At 36.0% G+C, this 22,164-nt stretch overlaps 1 protein-coding gene across 2 annotated transcripts in view; it reads right to left on the bottom strand.

The window, feature by feature from the left end:
* ARHGAP15 (Rho GTPase activating protein 15) overlaps positions 1-22,164 on the bottom strand; it is a 424,051-nt gene that overhangs the window by 153,763 nt on the left and 248,124 nt on the right. For both annotated transcript variants that reach the window (XM_088146524.1, XM_088146525.1), the window contains one exon: positions 12,537-12,635. In XM_088146524.1, the coding sequence (XP_088002650.1) occupies positions 12,537-12,635 (99 nt within the window). The remainder of the gene's footprint in view (positions 1-12,536; positions 12,636-22,164) is intronic.

Below are 22,164 nucleotides of genomic sequence, written 5' to 3'. Positions count from 1 at the left end.
CCGGGATGAAATTAGAAGTGACTACTTGCTGGAGGGGAGCTGACATGCCAGGCACTATAGCCAATTGGAGCCTTCTGTCACTAGACAAAAAGAAGGGAATGTTGCAAACTATCCGCTGGGAACAGTTTAAAACAGCTTAGGATGGAAAAGGTCTGAAGTGGAGCAGGGGATGCCTTTGCAATGGGCTGGGAGTGGATGGAGGAAGTCCAGCAGCCAAGAAGTGGTAATTGATCCACACTAGTGAGGCAAGCAAAGAGTGCAGTTCTGCCCCGAGAATGGCGAAGATGATGTCAGCCCTTCGAGGTAGTCCAGACAAGAAGCACAACCAGAAGTACTAGCTCTACCTTTATTGTAAGGATACATTAACAGAATCTTAGAAGTATTTTTCCCCTCCTTTCCTTTTATTCTCTAGAAAACTAGAGAGGGTCCCTTCTGAAATGTGCTTCATGCCCTCTCTCCTTCTGTGGGCTGAGATATCTTTTACACACCGGTTGTCCAGTCTGTGGCTCTTCCTCCTGTCTCCAAAGATCATTCCCACATACCATTACATCCAAAGAGCTCTGAGGCAGCAAACAGTGAACAATTTATACAGTGATTGTTATATATTTTGTATGTCCTGAGGTCCCAGAAACACTCTATCCAGTAACTGAAACTCCCTTTTGAAGGTCTTTAATTTTGCTTCTTTTTCATTTGAAGATCTAAACCACTGTTTCTTAACTTGGTTAAGAAACCACCAACAGACTATTACAACCACATGGCATCTCTGTAGCACACAAACCAACTAAAGCCCTCCAAAATATCTTAAGTAAACCAAAAGACCCAGTAGCACAAGAAGAAAAAGCAGGAGTCATCTACAACATACAGTGTAAGAATTGCAACAAACACTATGTAGGACAGACAGGCAGAAGGCTAGCAGAGTGCATCCATGAACAGCAACTAGCAGTCAGAAGACATGATGAAAACTCCTTAATCTCACAACACATGGACAGACTGAACCATAGTTTTAACTGGGAAACTGTCAGCATTTTAGATCAAGCTAAATCCAAAAATGCAAGGGAATTCTTGGAAGCTTGGTATTCAGACAAGGCAGCAATCAACAGACACATAGAAATAAACAGCGTCTATACACTATTCAAAAGAGACAAAAGAAAAGAAAAGACCAGAACATCTCCTCACCAGCAATCATCACCCAGATGAGCAGTTGTTACCACCAGGTACACAATCAAGCAGTGAACAATACCCTAATCAAGGAACTACCAGAGGAACAAAACCAAACCCCCACCCCCACCAACACTGGCAGGGCGTGTCACAGTATGTAAACAGAGAGCAAACCCCATCCCATTCTAGCACTGAAGATGTTACCTAGCTGGGTAATGAAACGTTTGCAAGAAAAGAACCAAGCTCAGAGAACCCCAAAGACTCCACAGTTCAACTCTGAGCTATGCATATTTGCCTCTATTGATTTTCTGTTGTCAAAATGTTTTAAAAATGATAGTTTAACTTCTATTCCTTGCTTTCTTGAGCTCTCTGAAGAAACAAATCAAATGATTTAAACAAATACACACATTAAAAAATGACCAGGGCAAGTGTACAATGCATTAATGGAGTGATCTGAACTGTGTTAGTACGAATGGGTGTATATAAAGACTAATAGATAGGGAGAAAATATGGCAAATATATTTCTAGATATAGATAACTGCAAAGTTTCCCACTGGTGTATCAGAGATCTGACAATTTAGTGCTCAAGTGAAAAATAGATCATACCAATTATGAAATACGAACATATGTAACAAAATTTTGAAAGCACGTTTCAGCTTTCAAATTATGTACAAAAGCATAACAAATTCAATAGCAAAAATGAGAGAACCTTGAAATAATTTATGGTGGGAAAATTTTTTGTTCTAGTGGCTTATCTGGGTAGCACTTATAGGAAATAGATTTCTTACAATTACAAATCAGTTTAGAACCAGCTTATTTGTCACTGAAGTCAATGGATTGGGATTGGTATGAACAAGTGAACACTTACTAACACATACAATTCGGTTACAAGTCCTTATTATCTTAGATATATAAAAGCTGTGTGGTAACTCTTGACCAGTGCAGAAACTTAGCTTCTTACTTTCCTATACCACCAGAAACCTCAATGGCTGTTTTTATTTATTTTTAAAAAATGTTTCTGTACTTATCAGATTAATTAAAATGTTATGCCATATGCTTCTTACCATTCTATGCAAACAATGCTCAGCTTCTTGAGATATCCCAATAGACAGAGTAGCAAGCTCATTGCTAGTAATATCTCTAAAGGGGAACTAATAATAGAAACAATTATATATTTAAAGAGAATATGTATATATATTCAATATTTTTGTCATCTTCACATCTGTTTAGTTATGAGTTTATTTCACTCATGAAAGAATCAGCAATAAAAGGTTTTTTTTTTTAAATAACAGCAAGAAAAACTTTCTAACGTAAGTCTTCTGACATTTAAAGACACCTGTTTAGTAATAATGACCCAAACATGAAACTACAAAGAGACCATATGCAGGCAATTACTGTACTGTTAGGTTTATTGCAAGCCTCCATGCATATTGTTGTGAATGAAATCACACCTATTTTAGCACCTATTGCTTAAAAAAAAAAATGGACATAATTATTAGAATCCCACATGATTCTCACAGCTCCAGTCCCAGGGAACAGCAAAAGAGTTTGCTGAATTGACCTGGATTAGGAGCACTATGCCCAATTCCACTGGTTCCAGTTGAGTTTCAGAAAAATCTGAACAATGTTCAGCAAAGTAAATGCCTGGGGGGACAGATTAGGTTTATAACATCCTGCATGTAGTGGTTCTTCTACATTTATTCTATATTATTATCTATTATTTATTATGTAAATAAAATCTGGATATATAATAAGTGATACACGGTTTAGGTATCATCTGTTTTAGCCCATTGCAATCACTGAATGACTATGATGGAATTCATGAACAGTCATTACAGTATATCACAGATCTTGGACTGAATATGTTTTAAGCTTCCAATACTGTCTGAAAGTTTTGTTCTTTTACAGTGGAATATTTTTAAATCTGTAGAAAGAGGAAAAGAATGCAGAGTTTGCTGCCACCATGTTTTTATTTGTCGGTAATGAAAAAGATAAACCTCTTTTGTTCTGGATGATAGCAGGAAATTTTTCTTAGGTTAGATTGTCTCCATTGACAACTAGCTGGCAATCCACCAGTTAGTAAGTAGCTGCTATCTAGAATTCAGGAGATGCAGACTTCCATTCAGTCATGGAATTTATTGGGTTCTCCTGATGCTTGTTGTAACTCTTTATATGATTGTTGTGTGGATTAAAAAAAAAAAAAAAGGTGGAGGAGCAGGAGAGAGGGAGGAAAGGAAAGATATGTTTCCTTGAGCTCCTTGAAAAAGAGAGAGGATGCAACATAACACAAATATTAGCAAAAGTTCAGTGCCACTAATTAATCAGGAAATGTTTTAGCCCTAGTTTTCCAAGGAACATTTCCATGAGTGTTAGCATAGACTGTGAAATTCAGCATATGGTTTGAGAAAAAGAGTCCCTTTCCAAATTAAATAAATTAATAAAAAGGAGAATGAGTCTAACTTGTTTGGTAAATGTGCTGATAGGCTGGGGTTTATTTCTGAATATTAGCTATACTCTAAGCGGTTACCAAAAGACTGATTTTAATGGCAAGAAAAAGGGCAAGAGTAAATGCCTCTTGTGCTGGAGTGCCAGGAAAACCACTGGAGTGCTCCCAGGTATGAATTTAGTCCTGTCACAGCAAATGTTTCTGTGGTAAACAGTCAGTAACCACTTGTTTTTTCTGGCACGTCTTGGCATTCAAATGCTTTCTTTTATTAGCATGGGATACATTTCTCTGGAATGAATTAGTCAATGAGGCAGGTATCAGGTGACTCTAAGAAAGATGGCAACTGGCTTAAAGGGATTCGATTATTTGTAGTTCCATTAATTTTTTTTCTTTTTTCTTTACAGAAAAAATGCAGCTTAGGTTCTGCTCTTCATACTTTCGAAATTATACCTCCATGATACATTGTTTTCCTCCTTCCTTTTCTGTTTCCCCTCTAATTTGTACATCATACTCTTTCTAAAATGTTTTCGCTTGATTTTTTTTTCTTTTTCCTTAAAAAACAAAAAGACACAGAGTGTGGCTTTTTTACAGACACTGAGGCCCCAGAGAAAATACCCCTCTGAGCCAATTGTAACTTGGACTTTGTACAAAACTATGAACTGGCTTTTGGTCTGAGAAAGGTGGCTATAGCTGGATAAAATGAGTCAGAAGGCAGAACTCGTAGAGCAATTATTGCCAAGACTTTTGCATTCATTTGCTCCTAATTTCTACTCATAACTTACAAACATCTTTTTATATCATAAACATCCAAGATAAAATTGCTTGGAATGTGATTTGGCTAATACTCTTTTGCAGTGTATTAACAGAGCAATAAAATCAATGTCTGATAAGATAGGCATTTTAGTGGCCTGAGCTCCATTTTTTTTTATTTCTGCAATACAAAAATATATTGAGTTATCTGTTGAAAAGCTGAATATATATATATATATATAAAATAGGATGCATTTGCTATCATTTTGCTTTGCTTCTTTTCCTTTTACATGCACATAAAAACAAGAAGCTGAAATCTTCTTGGAACAAGACAAATCATAAAAAACTTCAAGGATCTTGTCAAAAGTTAAACAGTACAAATTGCACATTTTTCATGGAAGTATTAGCTTTTAGTGCATGCTTGGATCCAAGTATAATAGATTATCCCAAAGTGGGAAAGAATGTATGCTACAAAATTAGCAGAACTAAGAGTTCAGATCGTCTAGCAGAGCAATATGATCCCTACACTTTCTGGGTACTGCTCTCAAAGGTAACTGGAAACGTTATATAAAGCTGGAAGCATGGGAAAAAAAACAAATGTTAGGAACTGTTGCTAAAAAGCAACAGTAAGGGATAAGCAGTTTGTAAATAAACTTGGAAAAATAAAACAAAACTGTCAATGCTACAAATTTCTGGATAAATATACATGTTTATAACAAACAAATTAGCAAAAAGGAGATGATGTTCTGAAATAAGCTTGGAGTGGCTCTTACATTGTACATCATGCATCAGGGCCCAATAACTTTTAGTGACATGGCAACTATTTAATGCATTTCTACTCTGCTCTTCAGCCAAAAGGGTTCCCAGAACAGTTTGCAGAATTTCAGTAATGACAGGTCCTGAAATCATGTTAGCAATGTAAATGGAACAATACTGAGAAAAAAAGAGAGGAGAGGATAGTGAAACATGTGTGCATGGACACAGACCTTCAGGACTGTATTTAAATAGCCTTCTAAAGGATGGCAAGAGAGTGATCTCTCTCCCACCAGCAGTCACCCACCAGCCCTTAAAATCTGACCCAGACAATTGGGGGAGATGACAAAACAGAAAGTCTGAAAAGCTGTTCATGGAATCAGAGCAAGAAAACATTTCTTGCGCCAGGACAGCACTAAATTCACAAAAGACACTGAATGATTTCATTTAATGACATACTCACTTTTTTTTTTTTCATTGTACTAGAAAAACATTCATTCTTTTTTCAAGTCTCTTATTTTTTGTATTCTCTTCATTTATACAGTTTGGATTGAAGTCACATCCTTTCAAACATCACATAAACTATGCCACAGGGCAAGTATCTTTACCTTTTTGCCTTCTACTACTATGAAATTGGGGACCATTTGTTATATATCACCATACTGAATATAGCCACTGCTCCTTGATCAGCTTATGACAATAATCATCCATTGTTGGGCATTTCATAGGAAGCTCCATGAATAAATCAGTGAGATTTATAGTGGAATGCATGATTTGTACAGAGACCTCTACAACGATAAAACTAGGATGAAAAATAATCTAGCCTTGGAAGTATTACATTTGAGAGAACATGTGAATATTATTCTTATAGTTTACTTGCTTGTTTCTTTCTTTCTTTCTTTTACTTAATTTTGATGGATATTTCCTTTTAAACTTGGAACAATCTTTTTATTAGGACATTTGTTCAGTGTTTCTGACTGGATACTGATTTTTATGAAACACTATATTTATATTTAAATGCATTTTACAATTAAAAAGGAAACATCACTCTAACAATCTTAGATTTTAAATTCAACTTAAAAAAAAAGGAAAAAATTGAAGCACAACCAATGAGGAATGATGAAGATTTATTGGAGGTGATCCTTGATATAAGCAAATCTTATTGAAACACTCTGTTAATCACATGAGTCAAGATCCTTTGACTATATTCTTTCATATGATAATCATGCAGTGTTTGAGAATGAAATATAGGTCTTACATAATCAGGCTTTCATAAAGTATAGCTTTGCTCTGGACTGATTTCAAAGAAAATGGAAGGAATTTTGTGAAAGTCAGTGAACATGTGTTTCTTCTGTGCCAAATGGGTTAAATCTTATTTATTTACAGCATTTATAACTTGCTTTTTTTATAAGACCAAATGGTATCTTACATGGGGTCTCCCCTACTTTTATCTCAACAACAATCTGTGAGGTAGGCTTGTCTGAGAGAGAGTGAGAGTCACCCAGTAAGCACCCACGATCAAGTGGGCACTTGAACCTGAGTCTCCCCAGTCCAAGTCCAATATCTTAATCATACACTTCACTTCACTACTCAATACTTGTACTGATTATACAGAAATGTAAAAGGTATTTATCAGGACAAGTATGCATGCTGGAAACCGCCATATGTCTGTCAAACTACTTATACCTTTGAAAAAAAGTCTCCTTTTTCCAGCCTAAAAGATATCAAAGATTAGACCGCTTCAACTTGGAGAGGGGGAATCTAAAATTTAAAGTCCTTTCCCACATTAAAAAGCAAAACAAAGCATTTGAGCAAAATGACTGGTGGACGATCATTTGCTCTATATGAAATTATTAATTCACGGAACTGAGGCTCAAAAAAAAAAATATTAGACTACTGCTACAGGAGATAACAAAAGGAAATACTTAAGGTACTATAATCATTTTAGGCCCTTTTTTTCCAGGTCACTGTAATCTACCCAAAGATAACTAATTGCACAAAGTAAACATTCCTCTTCAACCACAAAAGGAATCTATTACACAAACATATAATTCACAGTCATTTTTAGTGGGCTGTAAACAGTTTGGAATGAGCATAAAATGGGACAAAAATCAAAGTGAGCATTTTGAAATGAAAAAGTGTTTGCTACAAAAGGTCAGTCCCTTTGCTTGGCAAACTATGCAGAAAAGCCTGGGAAAATGTTGAACACACAAGCAGTAAGGGGATTTTAAAGCCAACAACCTCCCTGTTTCTTTAAACAGACATCGGAACCTATAACTGGATGCTGTCAAACAAATGACAGCAAAAAAATAGAACAGCTGCTAACAAGTAAAGTTGAGAGATAAAGTTTTGAAAGCTAGGGACCTTCTCTAAAGTGGACTAAAGGTCTTTCTTAAATCTTTATTCAGTGCTATGGATCTCAGGATGACTTTCTGGCTGGGAGTCAACTATGTGATTTTGTATATAATTCTTGCAGCAGCATCTTGTGCTAGAGAAAGAAAATCAGCAGTGTTGTTGCAAACACTGACATTAAGAATTTGGGTGTACAAGTTGTCTTTGAGGGTCACTAGTTCTCATGATAGAAATCAAACGGGTAACATTCTTTACAGCATGCTGAGCCAGATCAATTAAAAAGAAAAGAATGGGGACCATAAAGAATATGCGCAGAGAAATCCAAAAGTCTTTAACTGACAAATTACAGAAGTGCAGTCCCATGTTAGCAGCAGCTTTCAGCATAAGCATTTCCCCCAGCAGCAGCGTTTTGATATGAAATCCAGAGATGTCTGGGAGCAACCTTCTAGCCTTCAGCCTTTCTCCTTGACCTTATCTGCCAGTAACCACATATCCCTGCTTCTGGGTTTCTAGAAGCTTATGACTAGCCTCAGCAGGATGATATGGCCCTCGGGCTTGAACCAAAAGAGCATTTCCTATGTTTCAGATGTGGGCAAGTGAGTTTAGCAGCTCAGCGCAGAATTAGGAAACGGGATGCAAAAGAAGGTTGTTTCTCCCATTCCTCTCTTTTCTCAGGAACTCGCTGCGATGATGAAAAAATGAGAACAGAAGAGTGGAGACAAACCCTGCCCTGTCATACTTGTAATCCCAATTTTGGACATGAGTATGTAAATAACAGCATTTGTGTTCTGATATCATGACATTCATTTTGTCACTCGCCCCTTTTGTCTCCACGTGGATACATGTCTTTTCTCATTAAGTTTAAAAATACAAAGGGTACCATATGGCATCATCAGCTTCTTCTTCATCTTAAAAGCAGGATGAGAATGAATTGTTTGCATTATTACACATAAAAAAGAGAAGGATAAGGGAATTAGATGCTGGCATTGCTGTCTTCAATGGCTGCCTTCATGTCCCGGCTGATTCTTCATGTTAATGCACAGGCTTCACCCTCTTGCTGACTAACTACAGTGCATTTGTTATTGCCTTTGTACGGATCACAGTCACACCCTGATTAACAATGAAAACCGATTTGAAGAATGAACTAAATTATCCTGCTGTTAGATTAATATTTAAACAATAATGGTAAACTAGTATGCTCCAAGAGCTTTTCATAGTCACCTCTTTCATTCAGAAAACTTCCCTCTGAGGACTCTTATTATTACGGTCTGGAAATGAGAGGGGAGTGTAGTGTGAAGCTCAGAGAATGGCTTATGGCTGAGTCTGTCACCTTATATGGGTGTTTATTTCCAGTTCCTCTAATACCTTTGTCCACTATTTTTACAAACATATGTATTTTGTATAGTTTTTTTTTTAATAAATGCATTCTTTTAATTGTTGGTGAACCACACTGCAAAATCTAACGATGTTGCATAATTAGCTAGAAAATATATGTAGAAATAGAACTGAAATCATACTAGAACTAAAATGTTTGACAAAACAACTTTTCTTTTTCTTGCACAGAGTTTCTAGTCTAACCAATAATAAAGGTGACGCTCTAAGAATGACAGATTACGGTTAAATTAACAGCTAATAAAGGAACAAAGCAGAACACTAAGGGCTGAAAAGTTGATGTAGGAGGAGTATTCATTTAGATTAAAAAAAGCTTCCTTCACCTATTCATTATCTGAAGAGTGATGACGAACAGATGTTATACAAGATACAGGATTGCTGAAAACCTAAGGATACTAGTGGGACAAAATATGAAAAAATACTGCAATACAATTTTAATGGACATATAACATTTTCAATGAAACCCTCAGCATCAGGAAATCTGTTTTTGACCAGATTGGTTTGAAATTACTGGATGACACATTTTAAAGTTCTTTCCCTTCCTTTGATATTATTATTTTCCATATCACATTTAGTTTAAAGTACATCTTCCCCAGTATAGCACATTAAAATATATTATTATTAACTTTTAATTTAAAATGACTTTGTGAAGCCTAGAATCACATCTAGCACACACTGTTAGTCAAGCCAGACAAGATTTTTGTTGGCCCAGTAACAATGTGAAACTCACAAATGAATTCAGGTGAATTTAAACTCATTCAAAATTATTGAATGCTATTCCTGAGGCTTTCTAATGCCTGTACCCATTTTCACAGTGAACAATGCTCCCGCTGCAGAGTAGTACAACCTAGTTCTGCAGTTAGATATGTAATGGAGGTTCTTCAGAGGAAAAGAAACCTTTCAACTGAAATGAAACAAACTGTGTACAGTTACAGTATGAAGACGGGACAGAGAGACACGGAGTTCTCTGCTTCAGCCAAGATGCCAGCTGCAATGAATGTTTAGGCCATCTTACTAAGACTATGTAAGTAAACATACAGTTTTCATTAACTATGCCTTTCCCATAATTGGTACGTAAGTATTTCCCATGACTCTGTAGTTGAATAACTTGGCTGGAGGCATATCTGGCTATTAGGAGGAGGGCTTTAAATCTGTTGAGTCCCAGCCATGCTGGGAGACTTGGCACCTCCACATACGGCTTCCTAATACCAACCCCTGTCTAAAATGTCATCAGAAGCTTTCATAAACATTGGATTTAGCTTCACATAAATTACTGCTGTCCTGCAATAGTTTGTGCCAGAATTTAGTGAAAACAACACACTGAGTAAACAGAAGTAAAGGCACAGGAATTATAATCCAAGTCCAGGATGATAGGAAATTGTATACCAAGGACGAAGTCATAAATAGTGATAAAATGCAAATTTTATCACATGCCACTGAGATTGGTTATTATTTATATCTCTACTAGCTAAAGCCATATGCTAGCTTAAAGTTACAGTAAGTAAAGGGAAGGAAGCATGCAAATCAAAACAGAATCATGCAGTACTTATACAAAGTGCTCTACAGAATTAAAATTATTCTCTATGCCTTCTAAAAGACTACAGACATCTAATATGCTTCCTTGAATATTTTATTTATTTAATATTTATTAATGCATCTATCAGCATTAATGCATACACCCCCCCCACATATGCATGCATGCATGCATGCATGCATGCATGCATGCATATATATATATATATATATATATATATATATATATATAAGCAAAAAAACCAACAGAAGATAAAAGCAATGCAAAATCAGCACTACAATTCTTACTCTCTTAAAAGTTCCAAAACAGAGTTAGAGAACATGTTAAGATTACAGTTTCCACTTGCATTAAAAAAGCCAAGAAAAAGTGCCAGGTGAATCTCTCCAGGAAAAGACAAAAACCCTTTTCCTGGTACCCAGATGCTGTATTTGCAAGGCCTCTGGCAAATACCATATTGTAATAATAATAGCATTCTTTTATCTGCACTTTTATCATGGGCTTTGGTAAAGGTGAGAAATATCTTAATTTTGCAGAACAAATAGGAAAAAAAAAAAGACACATATCTGAGTAGATAGTACTATGCAACATGGACTAGTTTTCTTCCCAGGTAGATGGCATATTTAGAAGATGAGGACAATCTCTCTTTTAGTAAGAACATTGCATTGGCAAAGGCATTTACTACTGGAACATTTTTCAAACAGGATTGCAAATATTTTTGATGAGTTCTTAAATTATTAATTTGATACACAAACCAATTATTTTGCAGTACTTAGGATTTGAGTTGTTTAATGCTATGTTATATGACTCCTAGAACTAAGGAACTATTCCAGCAGCCAGTGAGCACTTTATGGATATAAACAGTCTGCCACTATATTCTTCCACAAATGCATGCTTAATTCTGTTGCAATGAACAAGAACCGCCAGTGGAAACTTGACATTAGAATGGTAAAAGGTCCAAATTCAGTGGGAGTGGGTTTTTTAAGTTGTACCAAACGCAAACCATCAAATATGTAATAGCTTTTAATCCAGAATATTCTTCTATGTTTGAGATCATTTACATCCATATTTTCTTTTTCTTTAGAGACTTGGCTGGCCAACTAACCACAAAACTGTAACAGTAAAACAAACTGGGGTCTTGTTCATTTTCTAGGGGGTTGATCTCTGTAGAATCAGTAGGTGAAGCTGCTAATGAATTGTAGCTGAATGTTATCACTTACTAATTGGTGAAGATCAAAATGCTTATAAAGGGACAGCTGCAGTGGTCAGTTCAAAAGCAGGCAATCCTGAAAGGGACCCTCAAATTCCAAAATCTCCACTTCATATTTTTGGCTTTAATATTTCCTTATTTCATAGCTATTTGATATCCTGGGAATATAATTTTCCTAATTCATTTATATGAGCAAAATGGAATTTCCAGGAATTATACACCATTAACCCTCCATATATATAATATTACATGAGCTTATTTCAATGTATGTATCAGGCTTTCCCCTTCTCCTCCATCCTATAACGCTAGCACTTCCCTTAACTCCCCCAATCTGCTTTGAAGGATTTACAATCCCTCCAGAATAGATTGGAAAGGAGCATTTGGGGCTTAGAAGGAAGGGTGCTGATGGAAACCATTCTGGCACAGCTGAATACAACACACTTCTTGTATAAAAGTAGGGTTTCCTTAATGATGAACTGCACGATAACTTTGTTAGTGTTGTTAAAAATACCTTTCTCTTGAATGCTAACTTCATTTTAGTTGAAAATTGCCTGGAAGACAATATGAAAGAAGGCATGCCTAAAGAAGGACATGGCTTTAAGGCAGGTACGCCATATAGGCTTTAAACAGTGCCAGTAATCAGGTACAAAGTTGCAACAAATAATTGTAAGGGCAAGAGACCCACTGGTGCTGTTTATTTTGAGTAATATTGGTGATTCTCCAGAAAAAAAAAGGGGGGGAGGGGGAGGGCATATACTTATTGCAAAGAAGATTAGGAAGTTTAAGAAAAGTGATGGTGGGGAATACCACTGTAGTTTTAATACCTTATGTTTACTTATGGACAGTTTTAAAGCTGTCCATAAGTAGATGAAAGACAGCATTTAAAACCTCACTTATAAATATACCTGCAACATTTAGGAATGTATGTATCACAAAATACACACCTCGTTCTTCAACAGCCTTTATGCACATTTTAACAAAATGAGGGACAGTAGAGCCATCATGTTCACAGACATTGTGCAGATAAGCACCAAAAATTTGATCTAGAAAAGACAAAACAGAGAATGGTTGATTAAACAGAAACACAACTTTAAATAAGCACCCTGCAATGTGAAACAAAGTGAACAGAAAATTGTAAAGTTTTTGTCCTCCACTTACCTAGTTTTGTAAGCAAACTTGTCAAATATAATATCAAGGAAAGTTAAAGGATTCTGTTCCAAGTTTTGCCTCATGTTTAGGCATGTTATGTGTGTTTAGATTTTACTAGATATACTGCATACATAACGGAATGATCCCAACTCAAATTACTTGTGTGACTATGTCACTGAAAAACAATGAGATAAATCTGATGTGTGACCAATTTACAACCCATTTCTTTCAGTGGGACTGAGGCCATGAGCTATGACTTCTACATGAATTCTGATTTATTTTATTTGGCACACGGAGTTAAAGATATCCACAGCTAGTTCTTAGCAGTGTGAATATTAGGAACTTTCAGCTGCATTATAGAACAGATAAGTAGATAAGTGGTTGTGGCTTACCCAGAAAAGTAAGTCTTTTCTAGGTAAGCCACAACTACCATCATCTGCATATCAGGTTGTTATACAAAACAAGGATGGTACTTCTTCTACCCCCATTCAACATGTAGGAATAAAATAGACTGATAGTTGAATGTTATTTCAGTGCTGACAATAGGAAAGTATGCAGCCCAAATCTGTGGGCAGAAGGCTAACTTACAGGGTGACACACAGGGCTCTGTCTTCCAAAAAATGTTTTAAGAACACCTGAGGGTCACAACTGCATCTCTGCACAAACCAGAAGTTGCTGCCTAAAGCTGCTGTTCCCTTGTGAGCCTAGGTGGCCAATTGTTTAGTAGAGCCAGTCTGGAAGGTTGCATTGAGATCGCAGTAACTAAAGGTATAGGGCATTGTGATATAATTCAGAGGATGTCATCCTCATGTGAAAACAGCCATTTGATGGGGAGTCAGAGTATAGAAAATGTTAAGCTGTCCCATAAATGAAAAACCCTATTGATCATCAGTCAACCAAGAAAGTAGATTGTTTGTACCTGTATTTGCGGCTGATTTTTAAACTCAAAATCCAAAATGTGTTGTTGTTTTTTCAAGTGTTTGTAAATTGTCCTTAGAAAACTAAGTTTTGAAGGACAGCACATATATTTTAAAATAGTTTTAAAATAAAGCTAAACTGGGCTATGTCCACTTAAAATGTTTAGTAAGACATGGCTTGGACTTCAAACAAGAATAAACTTGAAGAATAAGCACAAACAGCCTCATCTATTCATTTCAGCAACCTGTCTTTTTCAGACTATCATACAAAGCTAAAAACAAGATGTGACTGCTTTAAAAGTCTCACTAACTTGACTGCTTAAAGCAATAACATCCTTTTTCTGGTTTGTTCAAAAGCCTGAAAAATATTTTTTTGTTGTTGTTCAGTCGTTAAGTTGTGTCCGACTCTTCGTGACTCCATGAACCATATCGCACCAGGCCTTCCTGTCCTTCACTGCCTCCCTGAGTTTGCTCAGTGTCATGCTCATTGCTTCAGTGATGCTATCTAACCATCTCATCCTCTGCCGTCCTCTTCTCCTTTTGCTTTCAGTCTTTCCCAGCATCACCTTGCCGACAAAGATCCACATAGTCAAAGCTATGGTTTTTCCAGTAGTAATGTATGGCTGTGAGAGCTGGACCATAAAGAAGGCTGAGCGCCGAAGAATTGATGCCTTTGAACTGTGGTGCTGGAGAAGACTCTTGAGAGTCCCCTGGACTGCTAGGAGGTCAAACCAGTCAATCCTAAAGGAAATCAACCCTGATTGCTCATTGGAAGGATTGATAATGAAGCTCAAGCTCAGATACTTTGGTCACCTAATGTGAAGAGACGACTCTCTGGAAAAATGATAGGCTTGTTTAATTAACAGCAGAGAGATTAGTCTGAGGTCTGAAGCTGTTCTTCTGAGCTTTTTTTCACAGAGTGCACACCCACAACTACACTTTGAAGGTATGGTTGGGAGGCATGCCAATATCTGCTCTTCAGACAGGGCAAGCCAGTCATATAGCAAGTGGCCCATTGTTTTTAAAAATAACACTTCATATAGCATTACACATTATATCAAGACATATTGTGTACATATGCTCTGCACAGCAGCAGTAGAAAAGTTTACAATAGAGAATTGGATGGACTGTAAACCATGGATAGAAAGAAAGGGTCCAGAAAATTCTAAGACATAAGGTACTACAGTAGCAAAATTGTAATGGTACCAGAGTCCTTTCAGGGAAATAATATAATAACTATTATGTTATGCCTCTCTATTACATCATTTACAGTCAGCTAATATCATAAAAATCTGTTTCTTTGCTGCATTTCCTTCAAGCCATTGTACAAAGTTGACATTTTTCCCTTTGGCAAGTGCTTAATTATTATTTTTAGGAAATTGGTTATTTTGCTAAGAATAAGTTGCCCTGGCCCTTGACAATGCTTGTAAATTGTGTGGTTTACAAAATGATTTTTTTTTTTTTGTGCTTCATAACTTTAAACCTCTGGCTGGCTGAGGGTGTACATCATGAAGTATGTCAGGATAACTAGGTTAGTGCTCTGAGATTACAAATTAGCTTCATCCTCCTTCATCTCTGCTATATATTTTTGACAAATTATGAAGAGAGTGCTCCTTAATGGGAACTTTGTCAGCAGAATCAAAATGAATAAAACCTATGAGAGAAACCATTCAATAGAAGCGGTTTAAAATGTTTAAACAATGTGGCTATAAGATCATCATTTAAGCTAAGAGATAGTCTCCGCATACCTTTCCAGCAGAGCATGACACTTGGAAAATGAGTGTAGAGGCCTTTGACAGTGCTCTATAATCAATGTTTCTTAGCAAAGCCTAAAATAATCCTAAGGGAGCATGTATAACTAACAGTAACCTGCACAATATTAAAGACTGTGATATCCTTAGATTTCTGCCTCTCATAGGGTTATCAAGTAAAAACCTCATTTTTTTTTCTTCCAAGAGCCTACAAAGAATTTCATTCTTTTGCACATTTTACATTCCGTGAAATTTCCTCAGTATTGTTTTCCAAGAAATTCTATGGATTATTTCAAAGAATGCAGAACAAGATTCAATTCCATTATGAGTCCTATTGCGATCAGTTATCCTTAGTGCCTGTAAACAGAAATTTTCCTGAATAAACAAACACATTTTTTTTTAACTTTACCATGACAACACAAAGAGGACAGCCCAGTGCAGGCATTTAGCTGTGCACCCATAAAGCTAACAGGAATTGAAAAGTGTGGGTGCACACACATACACACACATTGCTCAAGTACCTGGCTGCAGGCAAAAATATTTAAAAGTTTAGAGCAAAGAATTGAAAAACGATCACAAGATTTATTAGGGCATCCAGTTGGATAAAGCTATAAAAGAATTTGTCTGAAGATACTTATAGACTTTATTCAGATATTTCTACCAAACATAGGAAGTGTTTTTTCAGCACGCATGTGCTCAAAAGTCACTGGAAGTAGGGCCACAGTTTGCACAACTTTTTCATCTCACACACACATGCAATCACATACTTGAAACCATTCTTGATGCAGATAACATATTGGTGAAAATCTTCCATTCTTTGGGTCGGCTATGTCTACATAAAGACCAGCTTCTCAGATACTAATAATGGGCTTATTATAATTATTATAATTCATAATGGGCTGGGCTGAAAACGTCCACCCTATTTTTGCAAGGCCAGCCTTAAAAGAGGAATAATTTTCAGAGACTTTCAATTTTTACTAATTTTCATTAGGTATGCAGGGATTATTTTACAAAATGGCATTTGCAGGGTTTCATGTTTTCTCTTTCTTTCTTTTTTTATCCCAGTTTTTTTTCCCCCTCAAGTGTTTCCAGTGGTGGAGAAATCTCCCTGATTAGTTTAATCAGTGTCTTACAATGAAATGGGTTTTCACGTGGCCTCTTCATTCCACAACAGAGCAGGACTGCTAATTCAGTCCAATACTAATTCCAATATCTAAAACAGGATTATCATTTCCTCAAACTTGGAGTAAAGCATGTTTCAACTTCAGTCTGTTCTCATGGGCTGAATTCTTCTCAGATATGATGCCATTGTTAAGTGGCAGTCCAAGTGAATGCATTCATTGGACTCTCTGTTGCAGCCTTGAAGGACACAAGGACACAATTTTAGCTTAGACAAAGCTTCAAGTAGATTAGCTGAGCAATATCTACTTAATCTGTATGAAGCAACACTTTACTTTTGGAGTTGGATCCAGCCTCCAGAATCTAGCACATTAAAGACTCTTGAAATCTCTATTAAAAGAATGTATATGATGTGTGTCCGGATGTGTGTATTGGAAGTATCTATATTGTTCTTTAAAAAAAATCGTCCTTTTCCATATCTAAATAGTTTAAGTCTTGCTGGGATAAAGAAACATCCAGAACATCTTTTCCAATAAAACAATAACTGTCCTCAAGGGAATAAAGGAAGCAAAAGGGCTTTGTATGATTTATTTCTGAAAACGTTCTTTAAAACTTATACGTTCTTCCTCCTCCCCTTTCAGGAGGGGAGTAATAATGGGGTAGGGAGTAGGGATGATAAGCAAAGATGTACACAACACTCCTAATCTCCTGTTATGACAGTTTATGTCTCCTATCCAACTTACTTAGCTCCAATGTCTGGGAAATAGACACAATGTCCACCTTATGGAATGCTGTTTAACTTAAAATGCTCCCTTCAGAATAGAAACTTCTTTTGTCCTCCCAAGGTTTTTTTCTAGGTTCTCAGGAATTGCTCCCTCTTCAGAAATGTCCTTATTCATCATTTAGAAATTTGAAGCAATGAAATACTTTTATTATTACTATAGTAAAGAAAATTCCCATAGAAAGACTTGTTTGCGAGAAGTTGTTAAAAAGAAAAAGGGAAAGTGGAGCTGCATTCTATGCCCTTATACAGCTTTAATCATTCACTTTCAGCTGTTATCAATTTAAAACCAATGAAACTCCCACACTGAGTCCATTTGAGCAGTCAATTTTAATATCTTGAGGCATCTGTAGTTATTCTGAATTGGCTGCAAAAGCAGAACTAACAACTTAAGCTCTAACCATAAGTCTACATCAGCCTGGTAACCCATACATCAAACACCGACAGTTAGTCAATACTATAGCATGAAAAAAACAACCACCTTTTTAAAGAAGAGCAGTATATTCACAGTGTGTTCAGCAGCATGGTTCACATTATGGGTTTCAGATATATGCACATAAAAACCATCCATTAGGAACAGTAGTGGACATGACAGCTTTGAATGTGAATATAAAAGGAGACAAGAGGAAAGGATAGGATAGTTATTCTGCAGTTTTGAGGCATGAAATATGATTACAGCTCCAATGATCTGACCATCCTGCTTTTTTTTTAAAAAAAAAAGCCAGAATTTGAAGATAAGTCAATGCTATGTATTGGTTATTCCACAAAAGTCACACAGCAGATTTATCCAGGTAAAGCACTTTCTGTAGCTGATAACTAAAAAGCATCTATGGGTGCAAAGCCAAAGCATACACAGAAATGCTAGGCTTCAAGGAAGAACAATTTGCTTGGGAGGAAGGACTTATTCTCAAATAGCCCTTCTGGGCTGTTAACTATTAAAGGGTCCCCACTGTGTTCATCAGTTTTGGAGGCAGGAGCTTAACAGCTTGCTTTCTGCTGCATGCGAGTGCTGGAGCGGCATTTCTAAACCAGGCTCTGCTTCTGTGTTGTTTGAAATCCTGTAGTACAAACTATTCAGATGCCCTGTACACATTGCAAAAAAAAATCCCCCTTCCCAAGATCCTGAACAAAAAAATTACACAGAAATCAGTGCAAAAAGTTAAACAGTGTTGTTCTGGAAATTTTGCTAGAAATGCACTAATTAGCAAGAACAAAGAATGCAGTCCATAATGTCATAGACTGTAAGCATTGTATTCATTGCTCTGTTTGTTGGTAATGGTGCATTTACAGACAAAGGGCGACATGACATAAATGGTTTAGAAGAAAAAATTAATATTTTAACAATTTTTAAATATTAATATGTTTAATATTTCCATAAAAATATGGAGTTTATATAAAAACTGGGGAAGCTGTATGTGCTAAACATGGCTAGCTCCACAGGTTTAACTGCTGACAAGATAGAAGATTCCTGACTACCAATGCAAAGCAACTCCTCTGATCAACTTTCTCCCACGAATCTACTTTGAAATGTTCTTTCAGAAGCCACCAAGAACAATTAATTTACAATTTTGTCCAACCAGACTGGTCTTAAAACTCACTATGGTGACCTGGACTATGGGCAACTGGAGAGTCATCAGATTGTGCTTTGGGCTTGGATGACAAAACCTACCCTCAAACAGGGTTTGTACAATAGTGTTTGATTTTTGGACTTAACACCTTATTAGAAATTACTGTTACCAAACACTCACTTGTTTCTGGTTGATGGGCTTAGTGTTATGCAAGGATGAAATGTGTAAAGAAGGCTGTAGTGTATCATTGTCATGTAATCTTTAACTGTAACTTCTATGGGTTGCCTTCTTTCTAGAACAGAATAACCTGCATCCTTATTCTCTTACAAGACTTGCTTATTCTTCTCAAGCATGTCAGTCTCAACAAATGTAGGTTTCCTTATCTAAGGGAATATCTCCAGTGTTACTTTATTAAGTACCTATAGCATAAAAAGTGAGAATGCTTCATTGGCAGAAATTACAATTAAATGGTTACTGTGTTTATTGAGACTGTGAAGCTTTTCAAAGTTTTACATGGATTTGAGACCATTGCAAATCCCTGAAATGATACATTGAGGTCTATTAGATTAAAACAATTTAATAAAATAGAATTATAATCAAGAATACAGTCCTAAAAATAGGAGGCATCTGATACATGTTATAGGCAATGGCCTATATCAAGGATGTAAAGCATTTTATAAAGCTACTTCTAAAAAAACCCTCTATAATAAAGTTATTCTACAGCTAAATTAAATTAAAAATTGTTATGTTTGTTTGTTTGTTTGTTTGTTTAAAGCAAATCATCATGATCCCTACTCAAAGATTGTATATAGAATTGGATTCTTTTTCCATTTTTCCATTTATATTTTATTAGCACTTAGGTTTTCTTTTTCTTTTTTTTAAGACTGAGTTTTCCAGTTATTTTATTAATTGCAAACTTCTTGATAGTAGGTTTTAGATTAAGTCATTAACCCATTAAATACTTAAAAATCACTACTGAGGAGTATTTCTTAATTCAAATAAGTGTTTGTATTTGCAGCCTATATTGCCTACCCAGTATTCTTCCTAAATCCTTCAGTTAATTTCAGGGAATCAGCATCTGAACTTATCAGGCATTCAAAGGAATGGTTGGAAGACATCAAATAGGATTGGGAATAGGGCCATGCTGCCTCTCTGCCTTGCCTCTACATGTTCAGCTGGTGCTGAACTCACCATGTACTTCAACTCACATGTGATTGAAAGAAATTACAACTTTCATTCTGATCCTGGATTCTAATAAAGGAGAGTCGAGGATCATGTGGACAGTGGAACTTCCATGAACGCAAGCCACTTGATGAATGCGTGGAGGTTGAAAAGTGAAAAGGGCAGAGCCAGTGTGCGCTCCCTTCAGTATGAGTGTTGCTTATGTTCAACTGAATGTCTGAACCAGGTTTTATCTCTATCTATATTTAAGGCATTCTGCAACTGTAATCTGGATATGAGGTGTTGGCGAAATATCTGATCAGGCATTTAAAACAAACAGTTGGTATAAACGTAACGTCACGTTCTTCCATAATATGAAATGTGGAACCTTATGAGAGACAAGTACATAATTTCTCAGACCCTGATCTTATAAAGACCTGGCATTTATACCAAACTATGATAAGGCTAAAGTGAAGACTGGTTTATAATAGTATAAGATATATCTTGAATTTTTGCAGTTTTTAACTTCTATTTTAAATTATAATTAATTTTAAATGTTTATTTTTTATAAGTTTGTTTTAATTACTTTTTATTGTAATTATCTGCATTTTTAATCCCACTTGGAAATATTTTTGTAGTGGATAAAGCAACAGAATTAGAAAGATTTGTTCATTTTCTCTTGGAGATCTCTCTGTGGCAAATAATAGACATATAATCACTCTTGAAGAATAGTTCTTGCAATAAAAAGGTAAGAAAATCTCTACCCAAACCATTTCTGCTGTTATTGACAAAGAGGGAGGGAGAGAGGGAGGGAGAAAGAAGAGTAGAAATAAACAACTTCTCAATCCTTTTAATTCACCTATATAAAAAATAAAAATAAAAATAAATCATCCTTTCAAGGATATGAAATTTGGCCAGCTCTTTTATTTTTAATCTGTGTTTCTACTTAACATGTTTTAATACAAGCTTTAAAAATTAACATTTAAAAGTGTTTGCTGTCAGGGAACGCATTGCAACTGCATTTTCATAACATTTGAACAGATTAAGGGATAAACTGTACTGAAGACAATGAAGGCACCTTATAAAATAAGCATTTCACATAGACATATTGGAGATTGGAATTAAGCTCTGCTAACAAATCTTAACTCATTTGCATGGCCGCAACCTAATCCTGATGAAACTTCATGGTAGAAAACTTAGCATGCTTTTGCTCTTGAAAAATATTCTCTTGCTAGAAAAAAGTAGGCCTCTATGGCAAAGCATGAAACATCATGAAAGAGCATGGAACATACAAGACATCTCCCTGTTTAGATAAAAACCAGACTATGCTGGTAAATCAAAATTCTAAAGCAAGTCTGTTTGGAAATACATGCATCTGCTTTTTCTTCAGAGACACATTAGTGGATGGAATTGAGTTATGCTAATGAATCCGCATTTGTTAGGAAGGATCACATCTGATCCCTAAATAACACCAAAGGAGATTCATCAGCTACAATTTATTAAATTAAAAAAAAAAAAAGACAGGGGGATACAAAAATGGAAAGACAATAAATTAAAGCTTCAACTAATTTCAAAACCAACACATAAACTGATGTATAGCAGACTTGCACAACTTGAGACAAACCTCACCAAATGCAACCTACTTTTCTAGTATTTCGTATCCTGCTATTCTCCCAGTTTAAGATTCACAGGCAAACAGTAAAAAAAGACATTTATCAAGCTACTGGAAGTCCACCATGCATGGCAGGTGAGATTGTGTTTGATGGGTCACTAGTTTTGAGGATGGGTATAAAACATTTGACAAATGTCCTATGAACATTTGGATGCCAAATATTTAGATTACGGGATGACTGGGCAACGGAAAAGCTGTTCATTGATTATATGGATTGAGCCTTGATAAGAGAAACATGTGACTTCACATTTTACCTTTACACTGATCAGTAAGATTTAAATAAATAATTAAAATGGTTTAAACCCCACTGCAATATACATTCCCCATACTAAAGGGATACGTTACCAGTTCCTGGGGGTTTCAAATGCAACAAATGTATTAAAGAGGATTTGTTATGGGCAATAATTTACATGATTCCTTCCAGTTGTATGGCTTTGTCATGATATGGTAAAGG

Source organism: Python bivittatus, unplaced genomic scaffold (genome assembly GCF_059951505.1).
Source record: "Python bivittatus isolate LINGU-HERP-01145 unplaced genomic scaffold, Pbiv_v1 ctg000480_np1212, whole genome shotgun sequence".
In the NCBI taxonomy this organism is placed as follows: Eukaryota; Metazoa; Chordata; class Lepidosauria; order Squamata; family Pythonidae; genus Python; species Python bivittatus.
This window is presented reverse-complemented; position numbering and strand designations above follow the sequence as displayed.